This window comes from Aspergillus bombycis, assembly GCF_001792695.1.
Source record: "Aspergillus bombycis strain NRRL26010 chromosome Unknown contig00078, whole genome shotgun sequence".
NCBI lineage: Eukaryota > Fungi > Ascomycota > Eurotiomycetes > Eurotiales > Aspergillaceae > Aspergillus > Aspergillus bombycis.
Genome location: NW_019170080.1, coordinates 115,596 through 136,007, shown reverse-complemented (window position 1 = coordinate 136,007; position 20,412 = coordinate 115,596). Strand labels below are relative to the sequence as shown.

The window sequence follows — 20,412 nt, the reverse complement described above, 5'->3', positions numbered from 1 at the left end:
AGGAAGAGGGACCAACATAATAGGGTTCCCATCCAATGAGATTTCAATTAAAAATAAAGGGAAGAGAAAGTGAGAGTGTAAGAAAAAAAAATACTAAAAAAGACCGTAAAAAAAAAGAAAAAAGAACAAGAAAAAAAGCCCTCCCCAATGTATCAACCAAATCACCTGCACCCATGTCTCCTCAGGTCCCGACATACTGGAACAAAGGCCTCACCGTCACCACCTAGTGCGTAATCTGGAGATTGGGAAGTGAGAAATAATAAAAATAATATTAATAAGAAAATAAAAAAACAAAAAAAAATTCAAACTAACACGGCCGCCGCCCACAGCGTACGCTACTATTCTGCGTCTTTTTTTGTGTATTTTAATTTTTTAATAATTATATTTAATTTTGATCTACTATTTTTTTTATTATTATTATTATTATTATTCTCCTAATTTAGCTTGAGCCAGGGTTTCAGCCGCTATTCATGGCCTATGGTTAGCATCGACCACCATCCAGAACGGCTGTCTGCAACATCATGCGTCCCACTGATATCTTTCCCTTAACTTGCCGCTCTTGCCCCGTCCTATCCTTTACTTATATCGTGTGCTTTTCCTCTGCAGATCTCCATGCGATAAAGCAACCATTCAATCCACTCTTGCCCTGGTGGCTTCATTCTCCTCGCTTCACAGTTCACCCACGAACCCTCTCTCAATCACTATCGTCCTCAATTCTATTCTTCTTTTGTCTCGGATTGTTCCCCTTTTCCCCTTCCACAGCTACCCCACTGTTTAATCGTTAAAAGGGCTGCTAGTCTCACTGTCTTGTTTTCTGCTTTCAACCTCCCTGAGATCTCCATTCCTGTCCATTGAACGACTGCCAGACGCCAACGATTGCTCCCAAGTGGGGAAAACTTCCTCTACATATTCACTCAATACTTCTACCTTCGACTACGTTTTGCCGTCTTCTGAAGGAATCTGTTTCTTCGTTTCCAACAAGTTCCATCTACCCTGCTACTGATCTGGAGCACTGCTTCCAGATTTGAGCTCTACAACACCGGACAGGCCAGAAAGAGATATCTGGTTCTGTCGTAACATCCTCCTTGCAAAGTGGCTACACTGTTTTCCTGTCTTACTTCTAAGGGTGCCACCTTATTCTCCACAATCAAACACAACATAGGTGTAGCTACAGTGAGCATGGTTCGCGGTCAACTGCCCTCTCCGCCTCACTCAGACGGACATCCCACTCCTGAACCTCACCGGGAAGGTTGCGGAATCATCCACCCATTATACGCACACGACGACATACTAGGAGCCGGAATGACCATGGACCATACACAGCAGGCTGTGGTAAGAATTCGGGGCTAGAATTACCCCTTGTTGCGCCACGCTGACCTCTGCCAGGCTTTCGAATCGTCAAATCCCCCGCGGTATCTTACCAATAACGGTTACTTACAACAACCGGTAAGCGCTTTTCTTTACTGGCATTTTCCAGTAGTGTTGTAAATCCGTCTGTTCTCAGGCTAATCACTTCTCAGATGGCGACCCATAGCATTCAAGTCAACACACCACCATCTACCTCAGATGAGTGCATTGTCTCGGAGCGGACTTCATCGGCCTGGCCTCAAAGGCCTGCCAATCGCGGAAAGGGAAAGAGTGGCAGAGGTAGTGGTGGTCGTAAGCCCAAAACACTGCACGCCAGAGATGGCCCCTCGTTACCCGGCCCGTTGAGCGAGTTGACCAAGCATCTGACCCATGTCCCCATCAGGGACATGGAAAGCTGGGTACATCGACCCATTGAGGTTCGTCGCCAGGAAGTCACCAAAAAGAATGGTAAAGTTGCCAGACCTATGAATTCCTTTATGCTCTACCGCTCAGCATATACGGAGAGAACCAAGAAGTGGCTGAGCCAGAACAATCATCAAATAGTGTCAGTGGCTGTGGGCCATAGCTGGAAGATGGAGCCACCAGAGATTCGCAATAAGTATGAAGTCCTAGCGAACATCGAAAAGAAGAACCATGTCAAGGCGCATCCCGGTTACAGGTTCTCTCCAAAGAAGGACCATCGAAGAGGCGATGACCGTCGCAACAGTCGCCTGGACCACACACCTGATTCTAGTCCTGGCTTGGGACAGACCCCCCGTACGATGAGCACATCAGAAATGGGAAGCGGATGGGGCAGTCGCGACTCAACCCCTCTAGGTTTCATGGAGCATGGCCTGCCCACTGGTTATCTCAGCTCTTCCTGGCAGACAACCAACCCCGGTAGGCCAGCCCCAGGCATGCTACCTCCCTCGCCACCAGAGCCAACTCAGTACCTCCAGCAATCAATTCATCAGAGCCTCATGGGCTCCCAGGTGGAAGATGTCCGCTTCAACCGAGTTGACATGCAAGATCTCCAGTATTCTTCTTCAACGGCTTTGGCTGGCCTACCAGGTGCCACTCATCATGAACTTCTTCAGCCGCAGACCTCTGTTCCTACACCGGGAGCTGGTGCCGATGGTCAACTAGATCCACAGCTGCTTGGCTTCCAGGGCAATCCGACCAATGGCGGAGGGAGTCAACCCTATGGCAATACGCACTACCATCCCATCTGGCAAGACTCGCATGCAAGCAACAACTACGCTGCAGCCTCGTCACTACCGCCGACCACGGTACCATATGTAGCTGGCGCGGCTTTCACGCCGGGCATGCAACCGATGATGGATGGTCGCGACGCGTGGGAGTCAAGCCATGACGGGACCATTGACACTTCCGGTACAGAGTTTGAACATTGGATCAATCCTCAACCGGCTGCATTTTAGGGATAACAGAGATCTATTTCTCATGATGAATGTGATGAAAGCGACGAGCTCGACGAACTTCTTAATGGAGATGTACGTCGTCTTTGTTCTCGGATTGGCTCCCTGGTAAAATTGAACATCTTGATACTGGAGTTCCAAGGCGTACAGATCTAAATGACTTAGTGATATCCCTTCTGGAGGCGGTTTCTTTGTTTCTAATGTATCTTTTCTTAATCTCGCTGATATTGATTCCCAAGGGTGGCAAACTGTTAGTTCTGATTATGTATGATAGTTCTTTGTCAATCGTTCGCTCGCATAGAGTTGCACCGACTTTTGTGATTCAGAGATACCAATTCACCATCTAATAAATGCTATGTCATGTTTCTCATCATTACTTCCCTACGTGATCGTCCTATATTAGTTGTGACAAGCATGCTTATCTCGATAGGATCCAGATATTTGACGAGGATCTCTGAAGGCTGGTTTCAAAATGTACTCTAAGCTTTGTTTCACATGGAATCACATTATTATTTGCAGTAACGACCATTGCGTATACAGGTATATATTCTCCGCAGCAGAGATGGAAAGGGCTTGACGGTAGCTAATACTGTCTCCGTGTTCAATTGCTATGCTCCAGTCTCACATCAATTTTCTAATCACAAATAGTTTATGCTACATCCTTATTCCACCCACATTTTTAGTATTTATCGAAAGTATTTAACGACAGCAAGCTATTGAGTTGTTGTACTCCCATGGCTAGAAAAAGTCTTGGCAAAACGCGAAAGGAAGGTGCATCACGTGAACCGCGTTTTTCGGAGGTAACGCATCAAGAGGGTTGTTACTTTATACTCAACATTGATTATTTTTCATACTCAAGGCGATTAGAAAAACTTCACCAGAATCATCTAGAAGGACTGACGCATGCACTGTACATGACTGGCTCAACGCGCAACGTCCAGAATCATACAACACACATCCAACCCAACATCAAGCAACATCCCCACCACACCCAGCAACAATCTACGACGCAAACTATACGCATAACCACACCTCCCAGGAACCCCAAACGCTTATCGCAACCTGCATCATGTACGGTGAACTCGGCAACAAACTAGTCCGTCAAACCCATCCCCTAAACTTCCTCCAAACAAACCCCCCACCAACTAACAAACCAATACAGGTCCAACACGCCAAACGCACCCAATCCCTCGCCCACCTGCCTCCCTACCAAACCGAACTCGTCCGCTCCGTCGCCCGTGAAGTCCGCGATCTCGACCGTGATGTCAACCACCTCCTGACCCCCTTCTCCGGCTCCTTCAACCCCTCCCAACAGCCCGCAATCGCCTGCGCCCTCCTAGTCGACCACCTCTGCATGCGCCGCAACAAGCGCTGTCTCCTCGCGTATCACCGCGTGCGCACCGAGAAGCTCGAAGAACTGTGCTGGACGGGCATCGACGTGCTCGAGCAGCAGGCACCCTCGGCCGTGGAGGACGGCGCCCAGACTGTTGCTAGCTCACAAAGCGGGAATCATAGCTCGTTGAGTCCCGAGGAGGAAGAGTATTTTCGGCAGTATAGTGATATGTTGGCGGCGTATAAGGGGCAGTGGACTGATGTTGATCTTACGGGGTCGTTGGAGCCGCCTAAGGATTTGTTTATTGATGTTAGGGTTCTTAAGGATGCGGGAGAGATTCAAACGGAGTATGGGTATGTTCTTCTTTTTCAACCTTTCTTTCTTGGTATTTTGGAAGAAAGGGAAATTAGTGGGGTGAGATCTTGGTGCTGACTTCTTTATAGGGTTATTAACTTGACGAAGAATAGTCAGTTGTATGTGCGGCAGGGGGATGTAGAACGGTTGATTGCGCAGGGATTCTTGGAGCGGTTGAGTTGATGGTACGCTTGTGTTTTGTTGGAATGATTGATTTGCGAATGATTTCTATGTTCATGATACCCATGGAGAGTAAAAGTAGAGGAGTTAAGGCAGATTTGTGAGATTTATACTTTCAAGGCAACACAGGTTCCTACCACCTTGCTATATAGAGCCGTGTTAGATTGTGTCAGCCCATGCAGAGGCATTAAGATGGAATGCCTCCATAATCGCAGCCCTGGCAACCTCATCATCAACCGCTGCCTTCTTCCTTTCATCCATAAGCACACCCAATTCCCTAATACGCCGAGCCACCTCTGCCCACTGTACCCTCTGACCATGATTTTCGTCTTTAGCCTCAATATTAGGAGCAACCAACACATCCTTGAGCTTCCCACCCTCCTTCCGAATCACTCCATCGACAATAACAGCATCAATGTCCCTGATCGAACTATGAAGAACAATGGCCGCAACCGGATCCCGATCCGCAGCAACCAGCAGACCGGGCGAAGTAGCATCATAAATAACAATATCCGCCTTCTTGCCCACCGCCAAGCTCCCAATCTCGTTCTCCATGTTGATACATCGAGCACCGTAAATCGTCCCTAGATTGAAGACGGTCCTTACGCTGCTCCCTACATTCTTCGCCCACTTGCTGTGCGCTTCGAACTCCTCGTGTCGTCTTGCTCGTGCCCACTGCAGCACGGTCGACATTTGAGTCGGGATATACGATGTACAGACACTATGGCAGTCGATACCCAGAGATGATATTTGCTGGTACTCGGGATAGAGGCAGACCGGGTTGCCGTGACCCATCTGGAGTTCAGTGATGGGCGTGCTAGAGATCTTCACGCCTTTGTCGCGGATTAGTTGGGTGTGTTCTGGTTTGGGGTTGGTGTTGTGTGACAATAGGATGTCGGGGCCTAAGAGGCCGTGAGAATCGAGTTGATTAGCCGCTGATGGGGCATTCGGACCTATATATGCATTCAGTATAATATTTCGAGGTCGGGGAAAGCGTGATGGACGACAAAAGTGGGGTACAGCCAAGTCGAAGTACATACCTCCGAACGCAACGCCATAAACTGAATGGGAAGTGATGAGCTGCGCCCCGGCGCGACGGACTCGTCCGTATACTTCCTTCAGGACTTCCCCGGGGAGATAGAGCATATCGAAGGCGAATCCCAGCCGGACTCGTCCAGATGGACCAAGTGGGTTCATAGCCGCGAGTTGGTCAAATGTTTCCATGACCCATGGTGCGAGTGGATCTGGGGCCATTTCAAACTTGGGGCTCCATTGGGCTACCTGGGCAGTTGGGCAGTACCCGAAGATTGACCTGATTCCGGAGGAGATGGTTGCTCGGATAGCTTCTTTGGCTGCGATATGTCAGAACTTCACAATACGTGGACGATCATGTTATGCGAGTAGTGGATGGAACTTACAATGATCCGGCGTGATGTTGATATGAGCATGGTCCACTACGGTCGTTGTTCCACTGTCGATACACTCCAGCGCCCCGGCTAACTGACCCCAGAAGGTCTCGTCGGCTGATACGAAAGAACTGACGAAATTGCCAGTGGGAAAGTAATCGAAGAGGGTATGGTTTGGATGCGTGGCTTTCAGACAAGTCTGCCATACATGATGGTGGGTGTCGATGAACCCTGGTGAGACAATTTTGTCCGTGCAATCTATGATTGTTGTGTCGGACGATGGCGGTTCAATGTTTCGGGCGATCTTAGTGATTTGCGACTTCTCGATTAGAAGGTCCTCTTTCGATGCATGAACGACGTCATTCGCGTCGTGGAGGAGAAGTGTACCGTTTTTCAGGAGGATTGCGGAGGCCATGCTGCACAGGATCCTATCTTATGAAGAATAAAGTGTGTAATTATATAACTGAATACATGGTAGTGCGTCGTGATGTATAAGAATGTCATCTTGTTCGGCCTTCGGCTCTTCGGATCGACCGTGGAGGCCGTCTTACTCAGACGGCCTCCCGTCGGGGCTCGAATGTGGAGATGATAAATGCTTTCTACAAGGGCGAGACCATGAGACTCCATGTTTGTGGTACTGTGGAATATCCATTTATTTACTTTGTGAGCTTGGCTGTTTTCTGGAATGTTGTCCAGTTGCTCTTCAACGGCCGACCTCCGAGACCCACTTTGCCCTAAGCAGATAACCTCAGATGCTCAGGTGTTCAACAGATCCTTTCATAAAGAAGCCAAAGTGGGATGCTCATGCGATAGCCACTGCACATCTGCAATGATTATATGGTAATTAGCTAACATTAGGGCAGACGTCGTAGCCTATAACGAAACTACTATAACATCGGGGCAATATAATGCGCCACCTGCAGCATCATGACACCCATAACGTTCCAGTATGCTATGTATGCGTTTACTAGTACTAGTAGTACTACTACTATATGTACTCCTTCCCCTCACTCTGTTGCATTGCCAGATTAAGGATCTTGCATGGCCCCAAGCTTATAAGACACTTGGCTGGCCAGTCATCGTTCGCTCACGACTGTTTTAGTTCGTACAGACATGCCTTGAAGCCAGTCTTGAATCAAACATCAAGGGATGGCTGTCCTGAGTTGTGCCAACAACTGGCTCAATCTCGCTACATCCCATCCGTGGCCGAACGAGGATAACTAGGATTCTGCTGGCTAGAACTTGCCCGTCTGTGTCCTGGTAGATGCTTGTTCGGGCGGGCAAAGTGTCGGTTTCAGTCCATGTTTCTGATAAAAGTCGGCAGTTTTTGAATATATCGCCTCGCGCCTATCATCTCTCATGACATGCAATTGCCTCACAATTGAGCCAGTACTAGGCGCACATTAGCACTCTACTAAGGGTATGTAAACTAGTTTCACACGACGCCTGAATATCTGTAGTCTCAGCCTGATGGTGTTAAGTTGCTGGCCAATCCGTTCATATTTCATTGAACTATCTGTCTTCAAGAAGCTCTTTTGCGGCCGGCCTGTCCCTTGGATCGAGTTGCATGATATTCATGATGAGCTCCCTGTCTTCTGTTATTTCCTGCTGACAAAGGTTTCATTTCAACAATTTCACAGATGGCACATCATCCATGATAAGTGACAGGATGTCTAAGGTCTCTGGATCAGTGAGGTCAGCATATGAAAGCGGGTACGTTCCAAAATAGATGTGGTATCTGGAGAGAATTTTAAGTTCGTATTCGTCGTGGCCACGGGGAGCTTCGGGTTTGAAGATGAGGTTGTCACCCTAGATTAAGGAGATGAGCTCAATAATAGGTTGTTAGAGGAACCAAGATAAGCTGAAACATGAGGCAACCACCAATGTCCCAAATGTTCAAATATTAGTCGGTGGCCCCATTTCCATTCCAATTGTGCCTCTGGGCTCCTCCAGGTGGGCGTACCAATCCCGTCGCGGTCCCTGCAGAAGCTGGCGGATATTTGGACTGTGCTCTCAAGGTCTGCAAGCTGGACATCTGTGACGCGTTGCCCACTTTTACTCTGAGTTAACGGTGTATGGTTCACTAAAACGTTATATATTTGGATATCTGCGGGAAATTTTCCTGGCAGAACTAGCATCTGCAGCCAGAGGCGTACTCGGAGCAAAACCCTTACCTGTGTGCATATAGCCATCTTCAGGTAGCACTTTCAAAGCCTCAGGAATCCGCTTTGACACATGTCTCATCTTCCTTTGGACGAGCGACTGAGAGTTTGAAGCGAGAAGATCGCTCTCGAGTGTTTCATAACAAGAGCTGATGGGCCAGATAGTTCGATTATTTCATCAATCAAGGACGCAGATACTGTGTCTTGGGCTGGAATTTCCAAAGGACATCCCTTTCAATATGGATGCAGAAATGGCGGGCGGATTTTAATTACGAGAGTCTGGTCGACTTTGTTCCTATTACCGAGGAAATGTATGTAAGCACATTATTTGCGATTGTTTTCGAGGTTTATGCGAGATTTGATTTGGGGCGCAAGTGACATGTCGAAGTCATTTGGGGCCAAAAGGCTTAGATAAGGAGTGGATCGGCTATGGAGGCCGTAGCTTGCTCACCAGCTGTAGCTCAGTTCTCAATGAGATGATGCATGACAACGTAAGTAATGTGCTGCAGCTAAAATCTGACCAGTGGCAAGCGATTCATATCCATCATGTAATTGGTAGGATTTCGGTTACTCAACGGTTGAGCGTCAAGAGAAGGGCAATCGGCAGATGCAGGAGTCAACTGTTTAGGTCGGGTCTAAAGATGCACGAGAAGCACGGACCCCTTGCGACAACCTATCACATGCGAACCGATGCCTGCACGCCTGAAGCTTAGGTTTGAGACCAGAATTCATGCATGGTTGAGATGAAAGATGAATCTCCATCGTCCAAGATTAATTTATGACAGCCAGTTATCACCAACAATTACCTAATGTTATATCAGGGATTCCCCATTGTACTATTCCGGATCAATCTAGTACGACGCTAAACCGCAACGAGTGGACCCGACGATAAGTTCCTCTCGTGATAAGACTTTTCTTAGTCAAAGCTCTGGCCGATAACAGGAAATCCAGTCATTTTCCCCCCTCCCCCATACTCCTCTTCTGGACTGACCTCGCGCGGCGTATCTCTGCTAAATGGCTCCTCTAATGTCTTATTCTCCTTCCGCATTTACTTTTTTGCTTCTTCGGTAGTCCAGATAATGTCAATTGCTCCCGTGGTCTGATTGACACTTGCGTCATTCGGGATCACCGTTTTCTCCGCACCCAGTCTTTTAGTCGAGCAACCGAAAAAGGGAAGAGTCACAGACTCCCAGGGCTTCCTGATCCCTGTAAAAGAATCAGATCCTTCCAGCCGGCACTTACGCGACTCTGACGACCACGATGGGTGTCTTCCGTCCACGAGGCCGCAGCGACTCTCGCGTGTCCGGGCTACCTTTCCGCCGGTCTCCCTTTGTTGATGATGAGGCTCCAGATGCGATTGAGCCTCCTGTAGAGCAGGCCAATAATGGTAGCCCTCCGAGAACACCTTTGGGGATCGAGTCCCTTGTATCTGGCGGGATAAGCCACAGAACGCCAAGTCGTTCCTTCTACCACCGATCCTTCAACAGTACTGCAGGTGTGAAACAGGAACCTTCCCTGGAAACGCAATGGCTATCTTGGAGATTGTTATTTGACTGACTGTTAAAGATCCCGCTCATTATTCATCCCAAGGTCTACGCGAACAAACCGCTGAACTGGCTTCTTACGCGCTCTCCCTGAATGGAAGCTCACTGCCTCAAGAACGAAATACGCTGCCGCCGTCCCTCGATATCTTTCATCCGATTCAAGATACAGATCTCTCTTCATCACCCGCAGACACTGTAGTCCCCAAGCCTCTAGATACCGAGCCCCCCACTGGCCCTATCGCTAGTTCATCAGCCTTGACTGAGATGATCCGTAACCCTTCCGACTCTTTGGACGGTGTCAGTGGCCGGGATAGAGCTCCAAAGCTGAATGAAATTGGTGAAGGTGGGGCTTCCGTAAGAATCTCAGGCACGGCGTCCGGCACGCGTGAAGCTCCTAGTACCGAACAGACATCTTTACTGCCTAAGTCACCACATACAAAGCCCTTCCGTAGTTATGGGGTCGCCGAAGATGTTGAGGGTCAAGGCACTATCAGGGAACGCAAGCAGAATGCATTTTATACAGCACTTTCGAGTTGTATGATTTGCTTCCAAGGGCTCATGCACCCGAAATCATGGAATGGGCGAACGGTCTGGGAACAAGGTGTCATCTACCCTGTTAGTCTACTGCCTTCGGTATTCCTCGGTCTCTTGCTCAACATTCTTGACGCTCTATCATACGGAATGATTTTGTTCCCTCTGGGAGAGCCAATCTTCTCTGACCTTGGGTCAGACGGTATCTCTATGTTCTACGTTAGCACCATCATCGCCCAGCTGGTCTTCTCGTCTGGAGGGTCAATATTCCGTGGTGGAATTGGTAGTGAGATGATAGAAGTTGTTCCGTTCTTCCACCAGATGGCCTTCACAATTCTGGCACGTGTAGGCCAGGACAACCCAAGGTCTGTCATCGCAACTACTATTCTATCATTCTCGGCCAGCTCGGTCTTAACAGGCCTGGTCTTCTTCTTGATGGGAACTTGCAAACTAGGCTCCCTCATCGGTTTCTTCCCTAGACATATCTTGATCGGGTGTATCGGTGGTGTGGGTTTTTTTCTCTTGATGACGGGTGTCGAGGTTTCTGCTAGATTACCTGGATCTCTCGAGTTTACTCTCCCTACTTTGGAGAAGCTTTCTCGTCCAGACACGGTACCCCTTTGGCTCGTACCATTACTACTTGCCATTGGTCTCCTTGTTCTGAAGCGTTTCGTGCGGTCTAACTTTCTGGTTGGTGGCTATTTCATTGCCGTCGCAGTCATATTTTACATCGTGAAGTTGAGTGCCAAGATACCAATGGATACCTTACGCAAGAGTGGGTGGGTATTTGAAGCACCATCATCTAATAACCCATGGTGGCACTTCTATACACTCTATGGTGAGTTTTTACTAAAAATGATCGATGCAATATCACTGACTGTATTAGACTTCGCTGCCGTCGACTGGGCCGCCTTTCTTGATACTATCCCGGCGATGTTTGCTCTTACTTTCTTTGGAGTTCTTCATGTTCCCATCAACGTCCCAGCATTGGGTATCTCCACGGGTGAAGACAATCTGAACGTTGACCGTGAGCTTATGGCGCATGGTGTCACCAATGCTCTGTCAGGATTTTCTGGAAGTATACAGGTATGGTGGTACCCCCTCCGTAACATTGTCTCATGCTAAATGTCCTTAGAATTATCTCGTGTACACAAATAGTTTGCTTTTCATCGATAGCGGCGGAAATTCACGTCTCGCGGGTATTATGCTTGCAGCCGCTACCTTAGGGATTCTCCTCGTGGGGCCAGTAATAGTCGGATTCATTCCAGTCATGGTCGTGGGGGCTCTCATTTTCTTACTGGGGATTGAATTGATGGAAGAAGCGCTAGTTGATACGTGGGGAAAGTTACAGAGGCACGAATATCTGACGGTAGGTACTATCTAAATCTTCCCAAGGCACTTTAAACTAATTTGGTAGGTCGTCATCATTGTCGTCACTATGGGCGCTTGGGACTTCGTTGTTGGCATATTCGTCGGTATTGTCCTAGCGTGTATGAGTTTTGTTGTTCAGACATCCCGTAAATCTGCCATCAGGGCGACGTTCTCAGGCAAGATTGCTGGCTCAACTGTCCGACGGCCTCCGATCCAACAGCGATTCTTAAGAGAAGCAGGACAGCAGACACTCATTATCAAGCTTGGGGGCTATCTATTTTTCGGAACCATTGTCGACGTCGAGAACACAATGAGAGGGTTGATTGAAGAGGAAGCTTTTAACAAACGTCCTATTCGATTTATTATTTTGGACTTCTCCCGTGTGTACGGAATCGACTTCTCTGCAGCTGAAGCCTTTACGCGTATCAATCGCATTCTGCGAAAGCGAAACGTGCTGATGACCATCTCAGGGTTGAACACCCGGGGAGATGTCGGCAGAAGCCTTCAAAATGTCGGTCTATTCGAGTCAGGAACTGGCGTGCAGATATTCGAAGACTTCAACTCTGCACTTGAATTCTGCGAGAATGACTATTTGAAGGTCTTTTACAGCCACCGTGAAGCGTTGCTGAAGACGAGGAATGCGTCCTCAACATTCCTAGAGGTACCTGGGTCACACAACCAGCAGCATCTTCACGAAAGTATCGTGGGCTCTCCTCGTCACCGACATCTCCAGCAAGCAGCTACTACGACCCTGCGCGAGGATGAGACAGCCGTGGTGGCTCCAACAGCCTGGGCTTCCATGCGACAGCCCTTACCACTCTTACTCCAGACATTCCAGGGGCTGACTTCGCGCAACGAGGATTTCTGGTTCCGGGCTTGCACATATTTTGTCCGTGATACCTACGCAGCTGGTACCGTATTATTCCAGGAGGGCGACGTACCCAATGGCTTCTACTTGCTTGAATCCGGGATGCTTCGTGCGGAATATGAGTTGCCACAGGGGCGATATTTCGAGCTGATCGTAGCCGGACGGCCATGCGGAGAATTGCCGTTCTTCAGCGAAACCCGACGAACGGCCACGGTCAAGGCGGAACAGGAATGTGTCGCCTGGCGTCTGACTACAGCCAAATGGCGAGATCTACGGGAGCAGGAGCCCGAAATTGCCCGGGAACTGCTGACGGTCAGTCTGAAGCTGACCACTGAAAGAATGGACAGCATTACTTCGTAAGTGGTCTTCGCCTTTTTCTGCACTTAGTTTAGGCAACACTAACCCGATTTAGTTATGTTCTTACTATGGCGGCTTAATGATGCCATCTTTCTGTTTCTCTAACTAAGCATGCTTGGGTAGGTCAGGTGTACAATCTTTTCGCATTTGTCGCATATTGCTGGTCATTACTTGAGCGTTATTTTTTTTTTTAGCATTTGGCATATGTGATACGTGGATTTGTTGAAATATGATCGCGCATATTTGTCTATACTCGGACACGTGCTTCTCTGGAATTGATGACGCAGCTTCCACATGACACTGCAAGCTGACAGGATAAGAACAACGGCAACCCGTGACTTCTATTGACCTATCTCCTGCCTACGGGCTAGTGGTTCTGAGGGACCTAACGTATAAGTCGTAAACCTGATACTCACCCGAGAGATAGGACCATTCTTTATCTGTTTCAAGATTTCAAGTGGCTGATATGGAGAAGATTGCTGCGGGGTAGATTTAATTGCCAGATGTACTATAAACGGGGCTCTAAGATAGCCGTCTAGAAGAGGAAATAGGGAATGGCGCCATCTTGATATCAGATGGATACCGTTATGACAATGATCCCTTTATGATATAATGAGAGCCAATTTGCGGACAATATCGGAATACTACCGTATCTATGCTCCGTACCTATGTGCGGAGTTACGCTCTTCCCCCACCGTGACCTATACTGCCATCATTTTAAGAAAATCACAGACACATATGTATACCCAACTACCAAATTTTAATAAGGGTTGGTTACCAACACTGGAAAAGGTTTTATATAATCTGAAACGCTGCAATCCACCACGGATACCTATAACGATCCAGTATTGCACTTCAAACCCCCATCACTAAAAAGGTCCAAGACACACGCGGAACTTAGGAAGACATGAGGCACCCTCGTCCTTGTCCGTTGGACAACGATAGACACGGGCCAAAGCAACGATCATCGGATCGACAGTGGCCTGATTGGTTGGATTGGTATCGTCCGTTGGGCTCGAAACGGTCCATAATGGAAAAGGGGGGAGTGGACCGGCTTACTGAGACTAGTGAGAACTAAGTTATTAACTTAGTTCCTATTACTAACCACGGCACTAATTAGGTACCTTGGGACCAAAGGACCTACGAAGCTCCAATACATGGTAGTACTACTCCGAAGGGATTAGGGGGCGTGTTAATGGGTTTTTATCTGTGTTTGAGGTTGAGTTTCCTTTTATTAATTATTTGGGTGTCCGGAGGATTCTGGTCTTGTTGTTTTTTCGCCACATCGCCAGATCAATTAAGGCAATTGGGGTTTAGCTTCTGTCGCTAATTATCGACGTTACCATATGTATGGAGTAAGTACTCCATTGTCGCTGAAGAAAAGAAAATCCATGACGAACGCATACTACTTACGTACATACGACATACATACGTGCCTCGCACCCTACCTCCTAAGCGAGCATCGACACTCCTGCAGGGATGGCTTGACACCACCGCGAAAATGCATTGATAGGGCTGCGACAAACATTCCTGCGCGACAATAGTACCGCGCCGGGGTGGGGCCTCGACCTTTTACCCACCATGGCGCTACGAAGATGGCTATCGAACCACGTCCTGAAAATCCGAGTGTCGATTTTAATTTATAGTCAAATAATCATCGTCCATACCTAATTTTACGATTTGTGCCTTCTTTCTCGCTAGAAAACTAGACTAGACGAGACTAAATCCCAGAAAAAAGGGAAAGGAAAGAAGAATTGGATGACGTGATAGGGGGTTTTTTCCCCCTTCTTGTTAATTTTCCGTTTGAGGACCTGTTGTTTCTGTTGTCCTGTTGGTGTCTTTTTGGTTTTTGGTTTTTGTTTTTTTTTTTTTGTTTTCGTTTCCCTGCTACATGTGATGTTTGGGTTGGCTGGACAAGAGTACTCCGTTACTACTAGTTCAGTCGAGAATGGAATCGTCCATTTCTTCTTCGATTGGTGTCACTGCCTTATCGTGCAAGTAAATCACCGGACAACCCTGGTTTACGCCATGTTGAAGGGGGGTGTCTTTCCTTGTTCATTGGATGGCAATTCCGGTCACGGGTTAGGATGAGATACTCGAGTCGCGTGGCCCGGCCTTCTCGACTTCCAATGTGGTTTGCCTATGGAACAATCTGTCTGTACCTCCTCCTTCCCCGGTTGGTAGGTAGTAGGGATGCGAACACTGGTTAAGGGTTGGGGTTTGTGCACTGATGGTTTATTGGTAAGTGCTATGTCAAGGGCTCTTGTTTAGGTATATATTACCCTGCGATTAAGAACAGCGCTTGCACATCCCTCTCCCAAGGAAGCAGGTCGGGAAAAAGCCACTGGTTCGACCAGGGTTAAAGGCCTGGAGATGGGATAGAGGGCGGAAGCGCCAAAGAAATTAGGTTAATAAAACAAGGACTAGGCTAAATTAAGTAGACTAACGCAGAAATGCAGAATAAGTTACTTGGTTAGCTTGTTTGTGGAAAATTTCTGTAAGAATCGAGATCGTTGGTGGATCCGTCAGGACTATGACCTGCGGTGGTCTGGTCTTTTTTTTTAGTATTTGTTTTTTTATTCTTTCTTGTTCAGTTCTGGGTCAAGTCAGGGATAGAGAGTGGGTTTGATAGTATTATAGAATGTTACATCGCAGGTAGGTAGAAATATACTGTGCCTGTACCTGAGCACAAGAAAAAAAAGGGTATGTTTTGCAGTCATATTGTTAACAATCACAGGGACAATACAATGTATTGGCATGTAAAGGGAAGCCAAAGGAGATTATTTGTTGAGGTTAGTAGCCGAAGGATGAATATTTCTTTTTTCCTTTTTTTTGGTGGTGCTGGTTCAAGTACTGTGTCCTTCTATCATGAGGATACACAGACCATATGACTCAAGGTAACACGGTTCAACCACAATAACCCACTCAGGTTGATCTCGAAAGGAGTCTCCATCCATGGTACAGCTCCCGAATGGGTGGCTCGAGGTCCCACAACGCGGTGAGCGGATGACATGATCTAAAACATTGGATTTTGCTGGTGGTTTGATCTGGTGTTAGAAGTTTTGAAGAACTTTTCAATCTTGGTCTCTGTATTCCATTATGAGTAGAGAAAGTATTTCCTGCTCAAAGGAAAGATTTTTTTGTTTGACGTTTGGAGGGGGAGGAGAATAGTGTAATGATCGGTAGTTGATTAGGGCTACCCGTTAAGCTGCAGGAGCGGTAGGGGAGCTACAGTTCAAGCTACTGGTCACTAAGCTGTCATAGTGTCGTTAAGGTCCCGGAGGTCTCTCATCTCCTTTTTGGACCTCTGGAACGACTGGACTGGATAGGGGGTGCTAGTCTATGTCTATCCTTATTCTCCCATGAAGAATTTTTAATTTGACTGGATTTAGTTTCTGGTTCTAGACTAAATTAGGGAAATTTGCCATCATATATACGAGAGAATCGTTCCATTGAGGTCCATGCTTCAACCCCGACCCTTTTCCTTGCCAACGTTTCAACCTGTTGCCAGTCCTGGATGATTCCCTTACCAGACGCTTGAAAGGTAATCATGATCTTGTCCAACCAGGCAGAGAGGGTTGATGGTACCTCTCAATCATCCCTACCGAACGACATCGTCACCTGCAGAAGTGTCGTCGGGATGAGGAGCACCTGATACTCATCTGCATCAATCCGATGGGGTCACCCCTTATTCTGAACGGGCCATTGGACCAAAAGAAAAGTAAATTTAAGTAAAAAATAAAATAAAATAAAAAGTGGAACCCAAGAAAATGAAAAAAAATTAAAACCAAAATATCCTCTCCGTATACTCCTTAGCTTTCCACGCCCCACTCTCCTCCTCCTTCTCTCTTTACTCTATACTTTTTTTCTTTTCCAGGTGTCCAAGGTTGTCCGCCCTGCAGCTCCTTTCCCTTTCTGGGGCTTCTGCCCACACCCTTTCATTATTTTCACCCTCCTTTCGCCCCTTCTCCTTCTTTGTCCTCGTTCTTTTTTCTTTCTTCTCTTCCTCTCTTCTCTCTTCATTCCATTCTGCTTCTGCACTTCTTCCAGAGCAACGACTTTGTTCGCTTCTTCCCTCCCCCCCCAAAACCCTTTACCTTTCGTTGTGATACCCGAGCTCTTCAAGCCTCGTGCTCTGAGAGCTCTTGTTTTCTGTTGAGATACCCCCCTTAAGATACCCAAACGGACGTGACTCTTTATTACGAAGCTACTTCAGCTTCCATTAACAACTTTTAATCCCATCTCTACTATTATAATTACCACTTAATCCCTACCGACAACATGTCCGACGTTCAGAAGCCTGTTGAGGAGACTCCCGCTCCCGCCGCCGCGCCTGTCACTGAAGTCCCTGCTGAGACTCCCGCCACTGAGACTCCTGCTGCTGAGGCTCCGAAGGAAACGCCCGCCGAGAACACCGAGGCTACTCCCGCTGCTGCGGAGGAGAAGAAGGATGAGACACCCGCTGAACAGCCCAAAGAGGAGGCTAAGGAGGAGGTGACCCCCGCATCGGAGGGTGTCCTCGGTCACAAGGCCCCCGGTCTCGTCAAGTAAGCGCCGCATGTCGCAATGGATCTGCAGTACAAGTGACTAATCACATGGACTATAGGAGTCTGCGCTTCTCCAAGCGCTTCTTCTACTTCAGCGATGGCGCTGTCGAGGCTAAGCAGCTGTCTGCTTTCCACCAGAATGAGAAACCCGTTGTTGCCAACCCCATTGCTGCCTGGGCTAGCCAAACTGGCAAGGGCCTTTTGTTCTTCACCAAGCGTGCTGAGGACAAGAACACTCCTACCGGAATCTTCAACTTGGTCAGTATATTGCTCGTTCTGCGAGGGACGGAATACTGACGTGGAGCAGGCTGAGGTCACTGATATCACCAAGGAGGGCTCCAGCGAATTCCTCTTCAAGGTGAACGGCCACAAGCACACCTTCCAGGCTGCCAGTGCCACCGAGCGCGACAGCTGGGTTGCTGCCATTGAGGCCAAGGCTGCCGAAGCCAAGGCTGAGAAGGAGGACATCACCTCCAGCGAGGGCTACAAGGCTGAGCTCGAGAAGCTGAGTAAGTTTGGATTGTTCCTCAATGGGTCGTTATCATAATCTAATATTGAGTAGCCAAGCCCGCAGTTGCTGAGCCCGCCAAGAAGGCCGCTGAGAAGCCCGCTGAGGCTAAGGAGGAGGCCAAGGAGGAGGCTGCCCCTACTGAGGAGAACAAGGACACCAAGGCCAAGAGCCGCTCGCAGTCCCGCAAGCGCGCTAGCATTTTCGGAACTCTCCGTGGCAAGAAGGAAGAGACTGAGGAGAAGAAGGAAGGTGACAAGACTGAAGAGGCCAAGCCCGCTGAGGCCGCTGCCGAGCCTGCTGCTGAAGCATCCGCCGCTGCCGAGACTACTGAGGGTAAGGGCCAAAGCTAACTCGATTGTCTTTGTTTGAAGCTAACTTTCTTCAAGTCGCCGCCGCCGCTGCTCCTACTGAGCCTACCGAGAACAAGGAGGACAAGGAAGAAAAGGAAGAGGAAAAGAAGGAGGAGAAGAAGGAAGAGAAGAAGGCTGAGACTAAGTCCAAGCGCACTTCCCTCTTCGGCAACTTCTTCCAGAAGGTTACTAGCCCTTCTCACGAGAAGTCTGAGAAGGAGGCCACCGCTCCTGCTGAAACCCCCGCTGTTGCCAGCACCGCTCCTCAGCTCGACAACCCTGTCGAGGAGGCTTCCGTGAAGCCCATTGAGCCCGAGACTGTGACCGCCCCTGCTGAGGCTGAGGCCGCCAAGGATGCTGCTCCCGCTGCCCCTGCTTCTCCGGCCGCTGAGACTCCCAAGGACAAGCGCCGCACCTCTTTCTTCGGTAACTTCGGTAAGAAGAAGGGTGACTCTGACAACGAGGCTGAGGGCGAGTCTAAGCCCAAGGGCAACAAGCTTGGTGGCCTTTTCCGTAAGCCCAGCAAGGCTGTGAAGTCTGAGCTCAAGGAGCCCGCCACCGAGACTGAGGCCAAGGCAGAGGGTGCTCCTAAGGAGGCCACCGTTCCTGAGTCCGCTGAGGAGTCTAAGCCCGCCGAGCCTGTTACCACCACTGAGGAGGCTAAGCCCGCCAACGTCTCTTCCACCTCTGCTCCTGTCCAGGCCGCCGCATGAAGTGCTTCTCCAAACCGCGTCATTGAGTATGAAAACTGGTGGGATCAGTATGGAGTACACGCTTAGTGTTTCTCTTTCCCCAGTGATGAGTGCCCATGGCCACATAATTGAAGACAAAAGAAAAAAAATCATTAGTAATTGTTCATTGATATTATTTTGTGTTGATTCCAGTGTCACTGCTTTTGGTGCCTTGCTCCGCAGCGAGGATCTTGCCAAATTGAGTGTCAATGATACCCTCTGCTGCTTTGGCGGTCATTTCCGACTCTGATGTTCTTTTCGCGTCTGGGTCGCATTTCATTCCTTTATGATATCCGTTCCCGCGAGGATCCCTAATTTGGCCTTGCGTGCGTTCCCGCTGTGCGCCGTCCAAACTAGATTGATACCACTACTGTTTGCGTTTTCATCGTTGGTTTAGTTCTGATTGTCTTTCGCCGTTTGATGCTTCGTACTTTGATACCCTATTGGGAGGAAGGATGGTCTTTGCCTGGGCGGGTCTCCCTCGCTGCGCAAATCGGCCCCAATCGTCTACTGTCGTGGGCACGTTCCATGGCGTGCATACGCCGTGTGTACTAGCACACAGCATCATAGGTAATAGCTAATAGAATTCATAACTTGTCTTTGTACCCGCATCTTCCTTGTAACGGTCTACTTGTCCTAAACCTCGTACTTTGCCATCCACCTAAACTAGGCCCATACTCATCCACCGTGTGGGTGGCAGTGGAACACTTCCGATTCGAGCCCCATCCCACGGATCCAGAACCCGAAGCAGTGGCTCTGTCTAATCCTAATAGTAGCCCTGTCATAAGCATGCCGACTAGGATCCGGGATGTACCTTAATTGATCTTGAACATTGAGCTAGCGAATTGGCATCCGAATTTGACACTGTAGATCAACGTCTTGGAATGGATCAACCGAACTCAGGGCTATACGGCAACTAATTGATCCACATTCCAATAATCTGATTTAGTCCCATTCATCGATGAAATTTAGGACCTTGCTTACAAACATATTCAAGTGAACCCGCCCGCTCACCTCAACGCAGTGTTTTGCTACGCTTCTGAGGTTTTTTTTTGGGATTAGTTTAATGACCCTAGTTAAGTTCAATTAAGAATAGCGCCACCTGGTCAGAGGCATACGGAGTATATCTCCGACACCACGTGCTCCACGGAGGTGATGCCGGGTGGAGCTGTATCTATTTGTTGCAATCCAGGGTCAAACGTTTGCATGATATATACGACTCAACTTGGGAATGCGTTTCTGCCCGATATCGAAATATTTTTGGTCGGATGACTGGTACTCCGTATATAGCCCTGTTTGAATATTCAGAGTGGCTGTTATTTATCAAATGTAAGGCTTGCGATCGCCTCTATCCAATAGACGTGTTCAATATATTCTTGACTTA

The 20,412-nt window shown here is 48.4% G+C and overlaps 5 protein-coding genes across 5 annotated transcripts; 4 read left to right on the top strand and 1 right to left on the bottom strand.

Annotated features, from left to right (window-relative positions):
- Positions 1-1,179: 1,179 nt before the first annotated feature.
- Positions 1,180-2,786, top strand: ABOM_009311 (HMG-box domain-containing protein; the record flags this gene model as incomplete). Its single annotated transcript, XM_022536439.1, has 3 exons — positions 1,180-1,332; positions 1,387-1,446; positions 1,521-2,786. 3 exons carry the CDS (start codon positions 1,180-1,182, stop codon positions 2,784-2,786), a joined length of 1,479 nt encoding a protein of 492 aa, XP_022386714.1.
- A 1,066-nt stretch (positions 2,787-3,852) lies between these two features.
- ABOM_009310 (DNA replication protein PSF1) lies at positions 3,853-4,653 on the top strand (the record flags this gene model as incomplete). The annotated part of the gene is made up of 3 exons (XM_022536438.1): positions 3,853-3,879; positions 3,946-4,469; positions 4,560-4,653. The coding sequence occupies 3 exons, from the start codon at positions 3,853-3,855 to the stop codon at positions 4,651-4,653; spliced, it is 645 nt and encodes a 214-aa protein (XP_022386713.1).
- Positions 4,654-4,809: 156 nt separating this feature from the next.
- ABOM_009309 (amidohydrolase family protein) lies at positions 4,810-6,471 on the bottom strand (the record flags this gene model as incomplete). The annotated part of the gene is made up of 3 exons (XM_022536437.1): positions 4,810-5,603; positions 5,691-6,002; positions 6,069-6,471. The coding sequence occupies 3 exons, from the start codon at positions 6,469-6,471 to the stop codon at positions 4,810-4,812; spliced, it is 1,509 nt and encodes a 502-aa protein (XP_022386749.1).
- Positions 6,472-9,478: 3,007 nt separating this feature from the next.
- ABOM_009308 (sulfate transporter family protein) lies at positions 9,479-12,969 on the top strand (the record flags this gene model as incomplete). Its single annotated transcript, XM_022536436.1, has 6 exons — positions 9,479-9,713; positions 9,785-11,131; positions 11,180-11,379; positions 11,429-11,662; positions 11,711-12,888; positions 12,945-12,969. The coding sequence occupies 6 exons, from the start codon at positions 9,479-9,481 to the stop codon at positions 12,967-12,969; spliced, it is 3,219 nt and encodes a 1,072-aa protein (XP_022386750.1).
- A 4,201-nt stretch (positions 12,970-17,170) lies between these two features.
- ABOM_009307 (uncharacterized protein) lies at positions 17,171-19,010 on the top strand (the record flags this gene model as incomplete). The annotated part of the gene is made up of 5 exons (XM_022536435.1): positions 17,171-17,436; positions 17,496-17,694; positions 17,744-17,945; positions 17,999-18,280; positions 18,334-19,010. The coding sequence occupies 5 exons, from the start codon at positions 17,171-17,173 to the stop codon at positions 19,008-19,010; spliced, it is 1,626 nt and encodes a 541-aa protein (XP_022386741.1).
- Positions 19,011-20,412: the final 1,402 nt, after the last annotated feature.